Source organism: Lonchura striata, chromosome 2 (assembly GCF_046129695.1).
Source record: "Lonchura striata isolate bLonStr1 chromosome 2, bLonStr1.mat, whole genome shotgun sequence".
Lineage (NCBI taxonomy): Eukaryota > Metazoa > Chordata > Aves > Passeriformes > Estrildidae > Lonchura > Lonchura striata.
The window spans coordinates 42,353,597-42,374,944 of record NC_134604.1 but is presented as its reverse complement, the minus strand read 5'-3'; the positions used below and the strand labels follow the sequence as shown (position 1 = coordinate 42,374,944).

General features: G+C 41.5%; 1 protein-coding gene across 1 annotated transcript; it reads left to right on the top strand.

Annotated features, from left to right (window-relative positions):
* Positions 1 to 3,473: 3,473 nt before the first annotated feature.
* TMEM123 (transmembrane protein 123) lies at positions 3,474 to 19,754 on the top strand. Its single transcript, XM_021529336.3, has 6 exons — positions 3,474 to 3,582; positions 8,582 to 8,650; positions 10,680 to 10,742; positions 15,203 to 15,394; positions 16,782 to 16,929; positions 18,005 to 19,754. The coding sequence occupies exons 1-6, from the start codon at positions 3,525 to 3,527 to the stop codon at positions 18,027 to 18,029; spliced, it is 555 nt and encodes a 184-aa protein (XP_021385011.2). The 5' UTR covers positions 3,474 to 3,524; the 3' UTR covers positions 18,030 to 19,754.
* The last annotated feature ends 1,594 nt before the right edge of the window (positions 19,755 to 21,348 follow it).

Here is a 21,348-nt window from a genome sequence, read left to right as displayed (position 1 = left end):
CCTCCTTTCCAAACGCAAGAGAAGAAACCAAAAATTAAAAAAGACTTAGTGAGCATAAGACAGCCTCAGTTTCAGTACAAGTACAAGAGAGCTAAAATCTCCTTGCAACAGCAGCAGTCATGCATGATCTGCAAAGGCCAGAATTAGGGCTCAGGCTCTTTTGAGCTGATGAAATTGTAATAATGCAAAGGCAAACCAACAGATTGAGAAGAAAATCAAGATAGTTTTAGCAATGGACACTGTAAGGTGCTGATTCTTCATGTGGCCGCTACTTCTTAAAAAAATATGGGGCTAATCCTGGTTATGTCAATATAATTTAGAACTTAATTCCTTACTTAAAAAAAAAAACAAAAACAACATTGCATCAAGAAACCCAGATTTGCTAACGGTCTGGATTAAGGAGATTGAGGTTTTGATCAACCTGTGTTCTTATCTCTCCCTCTACAAAGCTCAAGAGTTTACTTTGTGTTGCCATGAAGCAAGGATTAAAGCTGCCCTTGCTAGTATTTCTGCAAAACCTGTTGTATGTTCCTGTCTTTTCCTGATTAAAATACTTTCCTCTAAGCTAGCAGTGTTGCTCTAACTCCAGCATCTAAGAATATAAAAATTACATAGGATGTGAAGCAAGGTGCCATCTATTATGTCTGGAATACTGCATTTTGGGGTGGAGAATAAAAACTAATTTAAAAGTGAGATCTGTACAGAGCAGACATCAAGCCAAGTACAACATGGGAGTGACTGCTCTTGTTGTAATTTAAATTAACATTCCTTAGGAGAGAAGGACAGCTCATCAAGTATGTCAACTAGGAGAGATGACAGATGATAGTGAACTTCCATGGCACAATGGCTTACTAGCTGATGGGATGCACAGAAAACTACAGTGCTCATAAAACTTCTACTGATCAAATACTGAGTCCACAGTTTTGAATACTGACTGGAATTGGTATTTTGGATCCCCAGGTTTGCCTTTGCAGGTCTTTTCTGATGACCAGGTTTCACATGTGAATAAAAATAGTTTTCCTTCTTCAAGCTTGGTGTTGCTGGTTCTTAACTCATCCTTGTGAGTTAACCCTATGCTGGACCTGTTTTGTTTCACCTTCACCAGCTCCCCAAAGCCATTTTATCATGTCATGGATAAAATTGATCTGAGATGTTTATGTTTAGGATGTTTAGGTTGTTGACAATTCTGTTGTGAGGCTTTAACTTATAATCCTTGTGTCAATCAGTTACACACTTAACAACACAAGAACAACTCTTACCAATTAAGGACATTCCTCTAAGAGGTCAGATTGTAGCTCTGAAAGAACTGCCTTCAGGCAGTTCCTGTCGGGGCTCTGAGTGCTCTGGCAAGCCTAAACTGGTAATAACAAGCCCTGATCAACCTCACCTGTGACCTCTGTGTACATGTCTGTGTTCATTCACCCAGCAGCTCTATTTCAGCTCCTGCCTGAACTGCAGTACAGCTGTGCTTATTCCCAGCTGTCATGACTCAGAGACTGGTTTTGCTAAAGGGACTCCAGACTGACAAAGGTGGCAGCCTTGTATCACGTCCCCTGGAGTGACATTAGACTTATGATATAGGCTTGTTTCTAAGTCCTCTCCTGCTGTTCTTTCCCAACTGGACTCCCAGGATCAGGCTCATCACCTTGATTGGGGCTGCTGTTAGACCCTCTCACTATCAGCATCCTGCCCTGCTCAGCTCCTGTGGAACTGCACCAGGTGAGTTCCTGTGGTTACTCTCAGCACCCATTCTCACTGCTTTCTGCCACTGGATTTCATACAAAATTGGGGGGGAGAAAGAGTCTTCTCACCGATCTTATATTTATGTGGGAATCTATATGGGAAGTCATTATTTACACCATGTACCAAATAAGTTTTCCCAGAATGTTTCCTTCTCAGTGTAGGAACAACTTCCAGCTACCATAACAAATTGCCATAAATTCACCTCCCACAGAACAACAAACACCAAAATGAAACAAGACCACACAAAGCAATCAACACAAGAACTTCCAGCATCTCTCTGCCTTTACACAGCAAAGATCCTGTGCAATTGTGCAACTGTGCCTCAGTGCCTGCTAAGTCATCACTTCTAGGTTAGCTACACTCCCATCTGCCACTGCTCTTTGTTCCATCAATCTTAACTGCTCTTTTCCTGCAGATACACAAGGTTTCCACTCTGGTTAAGCCTGATGATCACTGGAGTTGTGCAAGAGCTGAAAGATGTAGATATGTTAAAGATACAGATATATCTTATATAGATATATATCCTCTAAATGCATGTTAATTTAATAAATTACCATTGTTTTTCTCACTATAAGTTTTGCCTCTGCAACCAGAGGCCCTTCTACTTAGTTACTTATGGATTACTAGTATTTCTAAGCTTTTCTGGAATTAGGCTAGCTGGAGATACTAGTCCTACAGCCATCCTAAAAAAAAAGCTTTGGAGGATCATCTCAGAAAATTCACAATAAAAAGGTGCATACTGATCCTTGGGTACCTTAGTGATGAAAGCCACACAGGAAGCTGCAGAACAAAGACGTAAGAGAATGCTGGAAGTACAAAGCACGCAGTTATTTTCACTGAATGCAGACTGAAGGACCTAATTAGGCTAGAATTAAAAAAGAATAAAGTATCTATCCACCATTTTAATTCACCACTCACTTGCTGAGACAGAATAAATGCATGTCTGCCTGGGGGGAAATGAGCTCCTTGAGCACAGCTTCACACCCTGCCTATGAGCTCTCAGGTGAGGCAATTCACCCTCTCTGGCTCAGATATGTGGTTAACACGGGAACACCGTAGTGCTGCAGTGAACATAAATGTAGCAGTACATGCGAAGTATTCTACTGTGGGTTTGCTACTAATCCTTAATTATTCACATGAAAAATAGTTCTTTCCTCTGATAAATATTTTTCAAGTTGTTTTCACTCTTAAGAACATAGTAATGAATTCCCTTTGAAAAACAAATTCCCGACACCACTTTTATGTTAGAGGTTCTCAGGAAAATTTTGAAAGAACTGAACAGTTATTCCTTTTCACTTTTCCCTATCGCCTTTGTAGTCGGTTTCACAATTTTCCAAGCGTATCGGGAAATTTCAGGCGCCTCGGGAGGGCGCAGTGAACCCAGGTGTTGGTTAGGAAGAGAAATCCACGCAGTTGAGGCTCTGCTGGCAGATGTTGAATGGTATTTAGAAAACAGGCTGGGATCACCAGCCGTGCGCGCTGTTCGCAGGCGGCGCTCCTGGAGCTCGGCGCTGTCCCACAGGTGCTCGCAGACCAGAACGCCGCTCGGGTGTCGCCTCTGAAGCACCCGGGGAAGCACGCACATCCCTCCGCTCGCTAGTCTCCCCTTACAGATACCGCAGCGCCCCACCGCCCAGCCTCCCGGAAAATGCCGGGAGAAGGGAGAGAGAGGGGAGCGCACCTCGCCGCGCCCATCGCGGCGCGCAGCCCCGCCCCGGCCCGCCCCTCGCCCGGCAGCGCGCAGACCGCGCCCGGCCAGCTCCGGCGGCGGCTCCGCGGCCATGCGGCTCCTGCGCGGCGCTCTCTGCGCGCTGCTGCTGCTGCTCGCCCGCGGCTCCTGTGAGTAGCGCCCGGGGGCACGGGCCGGCGGAGGCGCCGCTCCTGCGCCCCTCGCAGCAGCTGGTCGGCCCAGCGGAGTTGTGGCGACAGCGGGGTCGAGCCAGGCCTCGTCCCGGAGCGGGGCCGGGGCTGCGCCCGGGCTGCCCGAGCGCGACGGGGCGCGGCAGCGGGACGGGACGGGGCGGCGGTCGCTGGCGCTCTGCTCCCGATCGGGAGGGGAGGTGGCACGGCTGGCGTTTTCGGGAGCTGTGACAGAAAGCGGAGAAGGGATGTTCGTAAAGAGAAACTACAGCGGCAGAAGAGCCCCCCGGGGAGCGTTTGGGCTGGGGGGCGCACGCCCGCCGGGATGCGCGGGCGCGGCTCCGCCCGGGAGCCGGGGAGCGTCCCGGGAGCCGCAGCCAGGGCCCCGCACTGTGCGGCCGGGAGAGCCCCCGGCAGGGGCAGGGCCGGTCCCTGCCCGCTCCGGGGCTGTGCTGGGGGCTCGGGGCTCGGGGCACTGTGCGGCCGGGAGAGCCCCCGGCAGGGGCAGGGCCGGTCCCTGCCCGCTCCGGGGCTGTGCTGGGGGCACTGTGCGGCCGGGAGAGCCCCCGGCAGGGGCGGGGCCGGTCCCTGCCCGCTCCGGGGCTGTGCTGGGGGCACTGTGCGGCCGGGAGAGCCCCCGGCAGGGGCGGGGCCGGTCCCTGCTCGCTCCGGGGCTGTGCTGGGGGCTCGGGGCTCGGGGCTGGTGGTGGCGCTGCGGCTCGGACAGCCGCTGTGCTTTGTCCCGCTTCTGGCAGGCGCTGGCAGCAGTGCCCCTTTGTAGTGGGTGGTTCTAGCAAATGCACTGCCTTGTGCTCAGAGCACCACAGTCAGGGCATCAGCGTTGAGAGGCTCTGAAATAAGCCGAGAAACATACAGGTCTGTGCTGCCAGGGTTGCCTTGTCGGAAGACTGCCATGCGGTGCCACACAATTTTCCAAAGTAAAGAAGCCAAAAGATGGTGTGTACTGGAATTGACCCGCTGTAATTACTGCTAAGGAATCTCAGTCCAGCAGTGTTAATATGCTATTGTTTAATCTGGTGAAGTGGTAATATAAACTGATTTTTAAAAAATAGAATGAGAAATGTAAACAGCTTTATAATAGCCCTTCTAAAAAGAAGGGCAAGTTCCTTTAAAAGGAGTTAACAAGTAACCTGTTTATTGCTTTGCTAAGATCTTATGGCCTCTATTTAACAACAGCCTGTCATTTCATGTGATATGAGATTGCCCTGATCTGTCTTTTATCATGTTGCTTCCTGAGTGCATGTAGTGATTTAACTCAAAATATATAGTCACTGCTGTCTCCTGGGGCAGGGGTGATCTCTTGCAACTCCTGAAACTCAGTTGTAGTCCTTCCTCTGTATATGAATTGGTTGTCAGGAGCTCAGTTATGATTTGTTGAAAGAAGTTGTGCCCTTTTAAGGCTCAGTTTAATGTAGCTGTTGAAACAGCTTGTTTTTTCCTCCCCTCAGTCCACTTAGAAACTTCCAGAAAGTGCTGCTGAGATTTGTGTTGATTTCAGCAGATGTTTGTGATCATCTAATCAACACTACAGGAGGAAGTGTGAACCCCATCAAATACTCCGATATGCAAAAAGTGAAAGTGGCAGTAGATGTGTCTCACTCCAGTTAATATTTTTGTGCAGTCTGGTTATTTCAATATAATGCTGCTCTTTTACTCTGCTGGACAGTTTATTTCTATGTGTCAGTCAAGTCAATGGAAAAAACATTTTTTAACTAAAATAATACGGTTTAGAAAAAAATCCTTCCCACTATTATGTAAAATCCATCTGGCTTCCTGGTACCTGAGTAAGGAGAATCCCCTTTCCCTGTCAGGAAGTGGCCCTCACCCCCTTCCTGTTGTGCTGAGAAAAGATTGCTAGTGACATCTTCCAAGAACTTACTTGTACATAAAACTACTCACAGTAAAAACAGTTAAAAGCAGCAGCAGCCTCCAGGCCTGAAAACACTGCTCTTAGAACAGGTTATATTCATATTGCTCTAAGATCTCTTTAACCATTCCAGCACCTCAACTCTTCCTCATCTGGATATCTTGGACATTACTGAGCAAGTGGGTGATTTTTGTGTTGGAGTGCACATTGTCAGTCCTTCTGTACTTTTGGGGTTTTAAACCAACAACAGCAGAATGATGGGCATAAAACTCCCATCTGTGCCCTCCATGCCTTAAGCTTGAAAAGCATGCTGCTTTTGAGAGAGCTTTATATAAGACTTTTGCCATGTCTCCAAAATGAATATGTAAAGCTGTGCTTATTAAAAATGAGAGTTTATATACCAACATTTTCTGCAGCATAAAGTTTAGCTATACTGGACATAAAGTACGTGAGCCCTTAGATATGAGTTTATCTTTTAAGTGGTGGTTGGAGTGAACAAATTGACCTTTGTCACATGCAGGTAGTTGACTGACTGTTGCCATTCATTTGTGTAGGTTCCATCTACCAGGGTTCAGCTATGGAGAATAGTAATTTGGTATGTGTCTAAGCTGGAGACTACAGATTCCAAATTACTATTTTCCGTTGTGTTGATTTTTGCAGGGCCTAACAAAATCAAGTCCATTCAACATCCTGTCCTTTTCATTTTTAGCAGGTATCAGGGCTGCCCTTATCACTCACTCTGAATGCATTTGTTTAACACACAAGCACAAATCTTCAGTCTCTGCCGCTTCAGAAATCTCAATTCCAGCTATGAAACAGGAATAACTGGGCTGATTTTGCCCTTTTGAAAGTTTGCATATCAAAATTGTCTCCAGTTCGTGACTTTTGATGCACTACAACAACAAAACCACAAGAGGCCCTGGAAGCACTCAAAATGCCAAACTCTGAGGGGCTTTCACAGGAAGCACATTGCCTTCAGATACACCCCAACCAGCCACAGTTCTGTGTTTTTTTAGCTGCACCTGTGCCTGACCTTAAACAGAGCAAAACAGAGTTGTTGGACAAAAATCATGTTGATCCTGCCATCTCTGTCCTTTTCCAGTTTGTGCTGTTCTGATCCAGTTTTAAGTTGGGTATATCCTTGTGTTGGTTCTTTAATAAGGAAAAACGAAAACAAGAGATCCTTTCTTTCTGTCCCTCTCTTCTGGGACACAGGGAGAATAGATCTCAGCACAGAGTTTCTTAATCTCTGCTTAAGATTCATAGGCCTGATGTTGTAGCTGATGCAGTGGCCCCAAGAGCTCGGCCTCTGCTCCTGCACAGGATGCTGCAGCTGCTTGCTGGCTCTCTCCCCTTCCTTCCTGTGCTAGCCCATGTGTGTCTACACCTGGGTCAGTGTGGATTTCTAAACCTTCCCCTTCTGCTTCCTGGAGAAGGCCAGAACCCCTCCCTGTTGTGCTTTGGGACAGTTGAACTGTGAATCCTGTGGTCTGGGATGAGAGGTTCTACTTGTCAGAGCCATCACTGCATAAAAGCTGTGGTGCTTTTTGCTTTGCTTAACCCAGGAGTCCTTACTGCCTCTGAAGTTTCCTGTGTGCCACTGCAGTGATACATGCAGCTTCATATTCAAAGGCACAGTCTCAGGATAGAGAACACTTAGGGAGTAGTATCATTTTAAGATGTTTTTTTATCTCCCTTGTCCCATTCACTGCCATGTGTTCCAATGTGGAATATGCTTATGCAGAACTCCATTTTAAGGAGTATTTGTATTCTGGAGCCAATGCATGTTATTCAAATGAAGAAACTTACCAGTGTTTGTGTTTGTTAAGAAGGAAAAAAAAATAAGCATCTTTCAAACTGGATAAGGTCCTCGATGTCTTTCAAGGTGTGCAGTCCAAGCTGATCTGAACTAAACTAATACAGTCCTGCCTTTACTACCACCTCTATTTCTTTCCCCTCTCTTTTAGCCAATTACATACCGAGTCCTTTCTGCTGGTTAAAAAATTTCTCTGCAGAAAAAAACATTGTGTGCTGTTGAAGAGGGATGTAATGCCAGTTTTGTGGTGGCTTAGGTTTCCTAATCAAATAATTGTTTAATGTGGGGGAACTTGCTGTGATATAGAACAGTTTTAGCAGGATTGTGTCCTCTCTGGGGAAGCTTAGTTTAGGAGTGTCCAATCCTTTGTTTGTTTGTTTGTTTTCCCTAATCTCCCTAATTAAACAGTGTAACATACTTTGCAGTGCTGCCCTCAGTCTTGAGATTGTAGGGATGAGATACAGTAAGTTATTTTGCCATTTGTATTTGCAAACTTCACCATTTTGAGACTTTGACTAAGGTTTTGTAAGCATGAAGAAATTTCCCTATTTCTGTGATACTCAGTTCAGGTTATTTGCTTGTTTTTTACACAATATTAGGTGATCAGAACTAAACTGTTTGTTAAAGGAAGAATCCACAATTGATCATCTTGTATGTCTGTGAATGTCAGTCTATTCATTCTCTGTGGTTTAAATTTTATCACTACTTTGGAGGTTGATCCTCAGTCCCATTCCCCACCTTCCAAATGCTCAGTGGATGCATTAGCATGCCCTTAGTCCCAAACTGAATAATGTTACTTCTTAGTGGAGCTAATTGTGTTATCACTGTTGTCCATTTAGGGCCAGAGAAGCACCTATCTGCTTGAAAAGGCCTGGCAAACTTCACAGGAAGAGATAGAAGTGAGAAGTTCTTTCTCTTCTGCTGTAGGTGATGTAGGTCAGATGTTATTACTGAAGGAAAGTGCCTGGTCTTTTGCCTCTTTCAGTCTCATTTCATCTCAAGGAAGATGAAAACTTGGGATGGGGATGATGGAAAAGATAAAACAAGGATGAGAGGAGTTTCAGTTCATTTGGTGATTGGGTAGTATAAATTATGTCACCTTTAATGCGCTCAGAGCAGGCTGTTGTGCTAATGTACTTTTATATCATCATCATGACTGACTCCTGTCCAAGGTAAATTAGTCATTTATATGCCCAAAGCAAGTGGCAGATGCTGAACCTTTTTTCCTTCTTCCACCTAAAACGATCTTATTATTCCTGTGTTTTTTAATGTAGGTAATGAAGTCACAAACGGCACTAACAATGTGAACAGCACTACTCCCATTCCAGGCAGTAGGTTGCCAGGTAATACTTTTGACATTTCTGTTACTGTTCCTCAATAGCATCAAGAAAAGCAGTATGTGTTATTGTGTGCCTTAAAAATAATTTGCCCTTTATTTTATTTTATTGAATTGTGAGCAGCTGTAGGACAGAAGGGAGGTACTCTGCCACATCTGTTCTGAGACAACTAAAGATGTTTAAGGGGAACAGTAAAACATGATTCAATTCACATATCCTTGGGTACCCCAGAGCAACAGAGGAGAAATAAAATGGGAAAATGCTGTGTATAGAACTAGGAACACCTGGCAATGTCAATTTACAATTAAAAGGAGAACCAAGAAGTCTGCTAAATTAGAATTCAGTGATCTTCAGATAAAGGCAGAGCATTTTTTTATTTGAGTCATTTTTGCCCTGTACTACTTTAGTCATCTCATTTGCTGTTGGCCAACACTACTCTGTTCATTAACTCACTCTGTCTTGTGCTAATTGCAATACTGACTCACACCCAAATTCCAGGCAGTAGATGTGGCTCTTTTTACCTGTATGAACATGCAGTCCACATCCAGAGCTGTCCCAGGGCTGCCAAAGAAAGCACTTAGAATATGGGGGAAACTCAAAGATGTGTTCTGGCTACAGTATTGGGCCTGTGTGGAAAATATTTAACCCCAGGCATATCCATGGCTTATACTGGGTTAAAAGTCAACATATGCAAGAACGAATGTGTTTGTAATTGTACAATCATAGACCCTTTCTCAAAGGCAATTAAATCTGCAACTTAATGCCCCAATTGTAAGAGTCAGTATAAGAGTTGATTGTGCAGTACACAGTGTGGGGGGCTACTTGGCTGTGATTATACCAAACAAAAAGCAATGTAATGCGCTCTGTAATTTCCACCCCCCCTACCATTTTTTTGGTATAAAGATGTAAATTTAATGCATTTGTTCTTAACTGGACCTTTCTCATAATGTATGCAATTGCAAAGAGTTTCAGACTTGACTTTTCCAGTGGTAGGAACAGCAGATCCATTCAGAGGAAGTAAGTAGGTCTGCTTCTTGATTGCAGTAGCTCTGTTGCTCTCCTCTTAATCTCTGAGGTTATATTCTTCAGCCATGCTGAAAAGCAGCAGAGCTGCTGCAAGGCACATAACCTTGCCAGTGTTAGGAGGGTGCTGTAAAAGATGACAATTCAGAGAAAGGAGTGATCATAGAATGGGCTTTCACAATGGTGCAGAATGAAGGGAGGAAGATATGGGCAGTGACACTCGCAGGAGCAGCCCAGTAGATCTTTGCCAGGAGGAAAGGACACGTAATCTGTGAGAAATACAGAAGAGGCATGCAACAATGTGGAGAGAAGTGAGTGGAGCGTGCCTGAGAAGCCTAGAAGGAAGGAGGACTGTAAGGAGGAAGGAGGGACAAGAAAAAGAAAACTGGAAAAGGAGAAGTGAAACAAATGAGAGAAGGTAAAACCACTAAAACTGGGTTACATTTTATGTCTGGAAACAGGTACATTCTTGGGACTTTTTTGTGTAGAGAACTTAAGTATGCAATGACATATTTCTCAGAGTATCTGTCTGCCCCTACTTCAGTATCATCCCAGTTTGCAACAGAGATGCAACAAAATGAAAGAAGAGATCAGGGAACAGAAAATAGAACTGAAATAGACGAATAAAATTAAAAGCTGCCTTCCCTCATAGTGCATAAGTAGATTAAGAAGGTTAGTGACAGTATGGCTATTTTACAGCAGACAGAATAAAACATGACACAGAAGTGGAAGACAACAAACAGAGGATGTGCAATGAATCAGATGCAAGCCCTTTGGGCTCTGCTGTGCATACAGTGTTAACTATGTTCTTGTTGCACTGAGATCTGGAAGCATTTTGCAGAGGGATAAAAACCATCTGCTTTGGGAAGGACCACTCTCTGCTGTATTCCCAACTGTAGTCTCCAGGCACAGATTCCCTGAGGACAGTATTGTGTTGTGGGTAACTTAATTATACTATGTTAAAATTAAAATGAATAGTACTGATTTTCTTGTTGCTTTTTTTCCCTTAAAGACAATAGCAGTTCACCCATTGTCACTGCATCATCCACACAATCTACAGCAACATCTACAGGAGGTATGTATCTGTTCATTACTGTGAACCTAGAAGTTACTTTCAAACCTAACCCTGATCATACCAAATTATAAAGAACAGGCCATCAAAAGTGGGTATGTGAGACAGGTGTTATTATTTTAAGGCTGGGAAGCAACATGTAAAATAACTCTGAAAAGAAGCTATATTGTTTTTCAAATTTAGATACCATACTTCATTAGTAATTACATTTGTGATGCTGTTTAAACATGGGAATAAAAATTTAACTTCAAGAAAAAATTGAAAGAAGTTGGGTTTTTTTTAATGTTTATTCTTCATCTTTAAGCAAGCTTCTTCCATTTTCATGAAGTAAAGATGAATATGTTGTTAAGCAAGCAGTGCATATCTGTTTAATGTTATTTCAGAATAAACAGATTTGGGGTGTAATGAAATCCTGGGAGCTTGAATTTCAAGAATAGGACTCTATTTCCTTTCATATAATACTTATAGAATCACAGGACCATCAAGGTTGGAGGAGAACTTCAAGATTATCTGTCCAGCCATCAGTGTAGTACTGCCATAATCACCCCTAAACCGTATCTCCATGTGCCAAATCCAGGCTTCTCTTGGACACTTCCAGAGATGGTGACTCCACCAGCTCCCTGGGCAACTTATTCCAATGCCTAACCACTCTTTCAGTGAATTTTTTTTTCTAATATCCCCTGGCACAACTTAAAGTAATTTCCTGCACCATAGAAAATAATCCTTAGAGAGGTCCTAGCACAAAATAGAAACATTTAAGCCAGTATCAGTCATGGAACAATTTGTCATGAGTGTGTTTTCATTGTTCTAGCACTACTGTATTTCCTTCATAACAACTGTAAGTAAGTTAAAAAAGGGAGTTAAAACATTAATCTTCTGGAAGAACTTGCACAGGTAGATTTCACTGCATTAGTAAGGGCTGGATAAGCGTTAATGTCATGCAGTTGTTCAGGCTGTGATGCACAGATAGAATATTGCATCTGAGAGAAGCTAGAGTCTGAGGCTCCTTTGTGCTAAGAGCTATGTGAAAGCAGAGCAGAAATGTTGTGTCTTCTTAAGATGCTTTGTGTATTTGTGGGGTTTTGTGCTGATCATAAAGTCCCAGCTATGTCATTTCATTTCTAATACAACTCTTATATTTTGTCTCTGTAATTTCCAGATAAACTCTGAGCTAACGCACTCAAAAGTTGCTTGTTTTTTAAGTATAAAATAATCACGGGAAGGGAAAAAAAACCCACATCTTTGCAAGGACTTTCCTTTTGATAGCAAGCAAGTGGTGCAGCATCTCATTCTATTGCCTGCAGTGTAGCAGTTCAAGCATGTCTAACTTGGAAAGTCCCGAGATTTCTGTAATCTCTGTTCCCTTATGGCCATCCCCTAAGTGTGTGAAGCCACAGTCTTTCACCCACTCTGTGCTCCTTTGACTTCTGCTCCAGCCCTTGCAGGTTTCTTGGAGAGGTCTGAGTTTTACTAGTTTTGGATAATGACACTAAAAAGAGGCCTGAGCCCTTTACAGCTAGGCACAGAATAAATAACAGAGAGCTGTGCCATCCTTTTGTTTTTTTTTTGTTTTTTTCCCATTAGAAATGTTATAGATTTTAATACAGTGTTCATGTATTTTGATTATCTGTCCCAACCTCTTCAGAATTAAGACTAGTGGGTATATGTACTTACTTAATTTTGCTTAAAGTCTTTGCCATTATTTTTTGGGAGGGGGAAGAAGGAAGCAAAAGTCTGTTTCATTCAATCATTTTCCATGCAAGAGAAAGTATTTATTAGAAAGTACTTATTTTAGGAAGGGCATTCCATAATAGTCTTGCATGTTAGCACAGTGCTTACACAATTTGAGTTTTATGCCCATTCTTTTTGAGTTAGCAGTACACGCTCCTACTCCTTTAGTGCTCTAAGGATTCTTATCTATATGGTATATATTTTTTTTTAATTTATGATTATAGCATAGCTATTTAATACTTAAACACATTAAATACTTAATTAAATACTTACATAGCAAACTATGTAAAACAATTGTCTCTTTTAAAAACAAAGCATCATAAACCTGAACTACATTACTGGCATGCATCCTTTTTAAATAATAAAAAATAACTCGGGCAGTCAAAGTTTGTTTAGTGTAATGTTTGATGAAGCCCAGCTTAGGGAAATAAAAGGACAGATGTTGCTAGCAAATATTCTTTCATCTTCACTCTGTAAAATATTATGGGTAAGATTTTTCAAAGATGAAGAACAGATTAATGCCTGATTCATGTCAGCTTCCCAAATTCTCCAGCTGCCTCAGATAGCCTCCCAATGATGTTTTGAAATGCCTGATGCTAAATACATCATGAAAGATAGGTCTAGAGATTAGAGAGATTTTAATGGCTGTAATCTTGATTAAGTAAAAAAAAAAAAAAAAGGATTGCTACTAGAAAAGATGGGGGGGAAGAGTTATGTGCAAATGTGCTGGAATTCCTCATAGATTAGGATTTTTTTTCATTGTGACTCAGGCGTTTCATAGGGTAATTTAATGCCCATGGAATGAATACCAGTGTAACTTTGTGTAACATCATTTTATAATGTTATACATCTAACAGTTAGCCATTGTATTGCTCAGAAACAGAAGGCTCATTGACACTCAGAAATCCCAGCTCAAAAACAACCCACCCACAGAAAACTGCTTGACACTTGCATCCAGATTTGTCCTCCTTTGGTGTCACTCATGTAGGAATGTACTTACCTGGTGTGGTCTCATGTCATGTAACTGTAGATTGTTTCATGTAGACATTTCCTTGCTTACTTCCTACAATGAGGAACCATTTGATATTTATGGATCATTGTGCCTTTGGGGAGTTTTACCTGTCAGTATTAAAATGTGCCCTGAATTTTATCTGATGTATTTTACGCATGCTTCATAGAGGAACTGAATTTTGGTAATTGTAACAAGGTAAGCAAATGAATATGGTGTTCCAGTTGTTCCATCTCAATGCATGCTCATTTCAAAGGGTTTTCTGGATTTATGGCACAATAAGTTATAACATGAAAGAACAGGAAAACAACATTTACAAAGGAGTCTGTATTTCGGTATTTGAGTAGTTTTAATGCTAAATGTTTCAGAAGTGCTGTGTAGGTGAGTTCCTTTCTGCATATTTACATTGTTATATTGATGAGGTTTTTTTGAAGTTTTTGATGCTCATATCAGCACTGGTAGCTGTAATACTTAAATCTTAGCAAAGACACAGTTTTGTATGTAATTCTTCATGTTTTACACAACACAAATTTTATTCTACAGAAGCATTTTAAATGCTGTATAAAAAGGGCAGAAATTGAGTATCACAGTTACTCTAGAATTGAGATGAAATTATCCTTCAATTTTTCTAATTTTAGACAATTTCAAGAAAACATGGATATAATGCCATATTTGGAATTCCATGTTGAAAAGCTTTTGAGGTGTGTAAAATGAGCCCAGCTTGTATGAAACTATAGAAATAATACAGAAGTAGACAGCTGCAAAGGAGCTGTTTCCCTCTAGAATTCTTTCATACATAAAAGCTGTTTGCATCCTAATGTCTGCTTAGAGAAATTTTAGTTGCATAACAGACTCATGTTTCTTGTTAGTTCCTTCTTAGAAAAAGAAATAATTGTTTTACAATAATTCTATCTGACTGCCTTTCATGAAAGTTCTAGGAATTTTGCTATAAATAGCAATTTCTATTCTTGAGTTTTGTATCATGGTATTTTTATTCTGAAGTTTATTAGTGTTTTCTGAGGAGGGAAGGGGAAGTGTTAAGTAAAAGTAAAGACACTACATCAATGAAACTTGAGAAAAAGCATTCCAGCCTTTGTTTTAACCTTGGCAAGATTAAATAAATTACTTAAGCAGTACATTTACTTTAGCTGAAATGTTGTCATGTTTTATCCTTACCACATAAATACAGAATTCTCTGTGGTATGTTTTAATGTATATGGAACCCTAGTAATGCTAGTGTTTCATTCAGAAGTAAATGAAAGATCAAATCATTACTAAAATTGGGGGGTGGTACTTTCATGCAAACCCTGTTCTTATCAGAAAATCTTTGTTATCTGAAAATGCAGGCACTTCAAATAGAAAGTAACTCTTGATCCAGAATTTTACTGCATTTTAACATATTTTAAGTTGGGCATCATTCTATGGAACTGAGTTTTTACAAAAAAAAAAAAAAAAAAAAAAGCTGACTCACCTAAAAGTCATTATATATTATCCAGGTTTTCTTTATAGCTTTTCCTTTAAAGAATTCTTTACCTTGAGGCTCAGAAATCAGAAGTTCGGTCTTCCCAAAGGAAAATCTGTATGCAAGCTTGGATACCATGCAGTGGCATTTTTGTTGTTACTCTGTCATTCTCTTTGGGTATAATAAATATGATCTTACTCAATGAGTGTACAGTTGTTTATTTTGACAAATTTTTCTGTGTGGTATCACAAAAATTCCCAGGTGTTTCCAGCAGTACTACTCATCTGACCAGTACCAGTCAGCCCAACACCACCAGCACGCCTGTGACCCTGACAACTCAGCCCACCAAAACCAGCCAGACAGGGACACCCACCACAGCCTCACCAGGCACATCTCCACAAGGCAGCATCACAGTGGTGACCACTTCTAAGCCTTCCTCCACTTCTGTAACAGGTGAGTTCACAGTTCAGGAGGCTCCTAAAGGCTCGGATGCATGTTCACCTAGGCTGTAGAACAGCTAGTTTGACAGCAGTGTAAAAAGAAAGAAGAAGGAAGTTATTTGCATGCTAAAAAACGAGACTAAAGTGGGAATTCATTACTAAGCTGCATACAATTATGTTGCTCTGAGCACTCCACTTACTGAGAGACCTGATGGATTTAGGGAAAAAAGTGCAAGTGGTCTTATCCAGCAGCCACCAGCAACAAGATCAGCAATGAAAAGGAGAAAGCCTCAATTTTAAATACAACTTTTGTGTTTGTTCAGCTCTCCTTTCTGCAGTTCATTTGAACTCTTTACTAATACTTCTTTTCCACAGCTGACCTGTATCTCAGAATATATCTACTGGCTTAGTAAAAAGACTGAATTCTGTTAGTAATGTAATGAATGTTACCCCAACAGAGAATAGAGCATGACTGTGCATGAGTCACCCTTTATGTAAAAGTTGTCAAATACAGTTTAAATGTACCTGGTAATACAAAAACAGTGAGTGCAGAATTCAATATTTCTTGCACTTGGCTGGCTGTGTTCCCATCACTTCATGCTTGCACTTCTGAACACATCAGGAGTGCTCACATACCAGTGAAGCATCATTGAGTAGATGAAGGTGTCAGCAGAAGAATTTGATCATGTAACACTCTGTATGTAGCTCGTACAAATAGAACTGAGCACAAACTGGTCTTCAGGTGGGAGTTTGTAGCAGATGTGACCAGTTCTAGCAGCGAAACAGCTGTGGCTTACCTGAGGCCATGTTGTCTGTGTCAATGTTTGTGTCAGGCTGCAGAGCTGATCTCACTTGGGACTGTGAGGGTACAATTCCATGAGACAAGGTAAAGCAAATACCAAGTGTTGTGTTACCACTACACTGATGGACTTGGAGGCTGTTGGACCCCTCTTGCAGGATGACTCACTATGCTAATCTGAATTAAAGCAGCTTCCTTTTATGCTTGGGTTCATTTCAGGCTACCTTTGTGAGTTAAATTGGTTCATGGAGAGTATGAAAAACACTAGAACTGGCCTAAGAAGAGCAGGAGCTCCATGTAGAGAAGGAGGAGAGAGCAGGGGAGAGAAAAGGCAGGGGGGAAAAGGGAGGTGGAGAGAAGGAACAGTTAGTCTTGAAGAGACATCAAGCAGTTGGGTCAGCTGTGCCCATGTCACCAGAATATGGCACTTAAAATCAGAGCCCTACATTTGTGTGCTTGGCTTGTGTCTTGTTAGTTGATCTTGGTTGTCTAAGTGGGTCTTTAGATGATAAATCAATGGTGAGGGCAGGATGTAGGGTAGTCCCTCAAAACACAATTTTGCAAGCTCTGTAACTTATGCCTTTTGTTTTCTTCTTTCTAGCCACATCAAAATCAGAGGCTGTCAAAACCTCCAGATTTGACGTGGGCAGTTTTGTAGGTGGCATTGTGCTGACTCTTGGAGTCCTAGTAATGCTCTACATTGGATGCAAAACTTATCACTCCAGAAGAGGCATTCAGTACAGAACCATGTAAGTTCCCAAGGGGTCGTTCCTTGACCATTTATTACTTTCTTGAGAGCAAAAAGGAAAGCCAAATGAGTATAATGAATTCACACATTTCTTTAATGTACATTATATTAATAGAATTAAGAGATTTAACTGTTGTTTTGTCTTTCGCCACTTCTGCCATTCCTCATTATGCCTCTCTTCTGTGTCTTGTTTTTTCTCTGATCTATTATATTAAATAATTTTATTCTTTTTAAAATTATCCTTATCTTTTAGCCTGTCCATGAATAGTTAACATTTCATTGAAAGTTTCTGCAGTTCGCAAGATTTCTTCTTTTTCCTAGACTCAGTTTGTCTGTTAATTCTTTGGTGTTTTCCTCCCCCTTGCCGTTAATGTATAGTGAATTCTAATCAAAGTTTCTTATCCTTACCAATTTTTTATCTTACCATCTCACTTGCTTTTATGCTTAGCTCTACTCCAGGCTTCAGGACCTACTCACATTTAGTTTAAGAGCTAGCTTACTTTTTCTTTCCTCTTCAGTGTCATCCATCTCAGTCAAGAAGCTTGTTTTAAGTGAGGTGATGTCATTAGACCTGTTGGGATACTGGTGTTCAGGCTTTTTGTTCTATCTTGACTCCTCCTTACTGGTTATGGAATGAGGCCAGTCCCTGCTGCACCTTTACCCGAAGTGGTGTTTATGATGCAGTCTAGGACAATGGATATTGTAAAATTCACATCAACAGCATCTTCAAAACAAAGGAACCTGCTGCTGAGTGTGTGTAGTGGCTTTGATTAACTTTACTACTGGTTATGGGTAAGACAGGATAAACAGGCCTGAGCAACAGCTGATGTAAGAATACATGAATGACGTGTGAAAGACAAGCTGCTGATGAGATCAGTGAAGCTGGAGGAAAACAGTTCAGCTAACTTCAGACTTGGCTCAGAGAGGATTGTAACTCCCAGATCAATGTGTCCTTACTCCTTCCCAGCAAGGTGTCCTCTGCACACAAAATAATCTTCTCAGCAGAATCTGGGTGGTTCTTTCTCATGTTGACTTGCTTGTAGTGTAGAACATTAATTACTGTGTTTCTGTTACAGTGATGAACATGATGCCATCATTTAAAGGAGACTTCAGAGAAGACCGTGCTGGAAGCCCGCCTTGTCGCAGCTGTTATAACTTCTGGAAGAGTGACTTTCATAAACATTATCCCAGTCTCTAAACCGGTCTTGGGTGTTGTCCTGCAAAATGTTGAGAAGCTTTTAAACATCCTGATTTTTTACACTGGCTCTTGTAAGAGGAACTTGGCATTTTGCAGAGACAGTATTTTCTTTTCCCAGTAACTTGTAACCAGATTTAGAGAAAATCACATATTGAGTCATTTTAAGGTACACACACAGCTCTGAAATAGCTAATTATTAGCACATGCATTTGCATCAGTGCAATTCTAAGTTCAGGGTTTTTTTCCTAAAATTTTGTATTAAATTGTATTTATTTTGAAGTTTGATGTGAACTTTAGTTTCGAAACTTCAGGTTTTGAACAACTCAGTTAATTTTTAATAGGCTTCAAAGGAGTTGTGGTTAGATAACTGTATAGAAGTGAATAGAATGGTTACTCTAAATGTCAGCCATTAGCTTACCATGAGATGCAGATGCTTTCCTTAATAGGCTGTATAAGGAGAGTAGCTGCAAGAAACATGGACAAAATGGAAGTATCCATCCATAACCCTTTTCTCTAAAAGCTTCTTTTTTTCTACCATGTCATAATGAAGCTTGTGTAATTGAAGATGTAATGAAAATAGAGAAAAGTAATTTTGCCATTATAAATATATATAAAAAAATTGGCTTTAAAGTTGAAGTTGGCAATTATTGGTTTTTATTATGAAGCTGTCTGCAGTGTTTTAGCAGCATTTGATAATCATTCAAAGTTATATAAAGAAGGGGAAAACTATAAGACAGCATTTTAGCAGACTATAAACTGCATTTTTACAGCTATTTCCAGAACTTGATCCTGCTGCACAGATGTACAGAGGCCTGGTCAGAAGCCCAGCTGAAGGCACTGGGGCATCTTTAGCTGAAGGCTCAAATACTCTGAGAGTCCTGTGCAGGATGGCTCGTCCTGTTCCCGTGTCACTTCTGCAGGTCCACTCAGGTTAATCTGCTGACTTCAGTAGATGGGCTCCTGACTTACATTGCTGTAAGGAAAACTAGAACAAGGATCAGGAAACACAGGCCTGCATCTCTTTAAGTCACTGAATGATTGTTCAGTCTTGCTCAGGCTTCGCTTGTAGACCCATCCCCATTGGAGAGGGTTGATGTGTGGGTTTGCCTGTCCTGGTTGCTGGTGGCACCAGTGCCTCCTGCTGGGCACGGGGGAGATGGTGACAGGCGAGGAAAGTCACAGTGGGAACTGCACATTGGCCTGTTGGGGGCTGGGGAACAACTCGTCAGGGAAAGTTTAACTACTCCAGAACGGATTTTCTTAAGCAGTAGTTTATTCTGATATGCAATGTTAAAGTGGCCATAAGGGGTTTTTTTTCCTTTTTCACGGTAAAACTGTTTCCAAGGCATAGGCAAACCAGTTACCCCGCCTGAAAACGGGTTAACAGGGCTGCTTCATTTTTTTTACTGTGTTTGAGGGTGAGGGGAGAGTGAGTTGAAGTAATATTTGTATTTTTTCTTAATTGTATTGTTTGGTGGAATATTACTGGATTTGACTTGAAGAGTTACAGAAACAATTCTTTCATAGAACTGTAATTCCTTACTTTGTAGAAATTAAGATAGTTAAGTGCAACTGGGATTGTCTCCCCTCTGCTGTACAGACAAATAAAATTAAATCTTTGGAGTTACTATGTTAATTTCAGTTGAATTTTTAATATATTATCTGGTTTTGTAATTCCCTCAGTCCTTTCCATAATCAACCATTTGACAAGAAGCATTCCCTATATATACTTTTAAGTGCTAGAATACCAGACCTAGTTCATTTTTGCCTAGTTGAATAATTTCTAATTTATTCTGTAATCTAATTACTACAGTAAAGCCAAAAGTATGTGCTTAAGACTTCAGAAGTGTCAGTGTAAACATAAAACCAGACCTCCTTTCAGTTGTTTGGAATTTAGACAAAGTGCAGTGCAGTTGATGAATTTTACCTTATCTTTGCTTTCCAACAGGAAGTGAAACCCCAGCTTGTTACTGATTTATTAAGGGAGCTGATGCTATGGTCGTTCAGCCCTTCATTCACTTGAGTTTACTAATACTTGTAAAGATGATTCAGTTGTTTCTAGTCCGTCCGCTGTATGTGTGTTTCCTTGGAGTGCTGGTGGCCGAGCAAGGCAGTTCCCAATTCCGACTGCCTTAGGAGGCAGTCCCTCTGCTGACACATCGAGGAACTGCATTTGCAGGGTCGGTTTTGAGCACCAGCATTCGATTCATTATTGCAGCTCTTTCAGACAGCCCCTCTGCAAACATTTTACCCTTCATCTTCATGGGTTTGTGCTTCATGTTAAAGTGTTTTTATTTAATAGTACAGGCTGGGGGAGTCAGTCACTGACTACAGAACATGGGCAGCTTAGGTTTGCTTTCATAAATGTTACTTTTGCCCTTCAAACACATCAAGATCAGACTTATAGTCACATCTCAGGGCTGCAACATTCTGCCTTCAGCCCATGGGTCTTCCCTTTTTATGCAGCTCTCCTTTAGCCTGTATTCCAGTACCAAATTGTAGCACTTCCAGCATAACTGGTTTGATGGGGCTCTGCATCAAAGGCTTCAAAGCAGTCCAGAAATGTTGCAGTGGTATACTTGTGTTTTTATTTAAAAAAAGTCCATACTGTTAAAGCAAGATCATGCTGCTGTGACTTGAACAGTAACTTTAACAGTATCCTTTTGTAAATATTTCAAACCTTTCTTCTTTGTTCAGAGCTCTTATGTACTCATGCCACCCTATTTTTGCCCTGAAACGTCACATAGCATTCTTAATATGTTTTGTTTAAAAAGATGTAAGCAACAATGTGACATTATTACCAAAAGCTAACTGGAAGGGCATCAGAGACTGGAAATTGCCTAGAGAACTCAAGAGGTTAAGAATTTAGCTGTGATATGGAAGCAGAGGGAATGAGAATGGATGTGTAGAGAAAGTAAAATTTTCTAGACGGCACTGAAGACCCAATTGGTGGTTCTCACAGCTGCAGTGTTATTTCCAAAAATGCTGTGCTCCAGCTGGGAATACTGCTGTGCTCCAGACACAGGATGTGATGCAATACCCCTTCTATCTCCATCCCACAGCAAGACTGACCACTAAATTCCAACAATCCTGAAGTTCACATCCTCCACACCCTCTAAGAGCCTTGCAAACACATGCTGTCACCTCATGATAAGCCATGGGGCAGAAACACTGATGTCCGAGATGTTGAGCTGCTCAGTTAGCAGAGCTGCACAGGGTGCT

Excerpts from the sequence above, each read along its gene's own strand:
- TMEM123 (XM_021529336.3), top strand. The coding sequence starts at position 3,525 with ATGCGGCTCCTGCGCGGCGCTCTCTGCGCGCTGCTGCTGCTGCTCGCC. Across the intron at positions 15,395-16,781 it reads TTCCTCCACTTCTGTAACAG|CCACATCAAAATCAGAGGCT; the intron begins GTGAGTTCACAG and ends TCTTCTTTCTAG. Across the intron at positions 16,930-18,004 it reads GGCATTCAGTACAGAACCAT|TGATGAACATGATGCCATCA; the intron begins GTAAGTTCCCAA and ends TTTCTGTTACAG.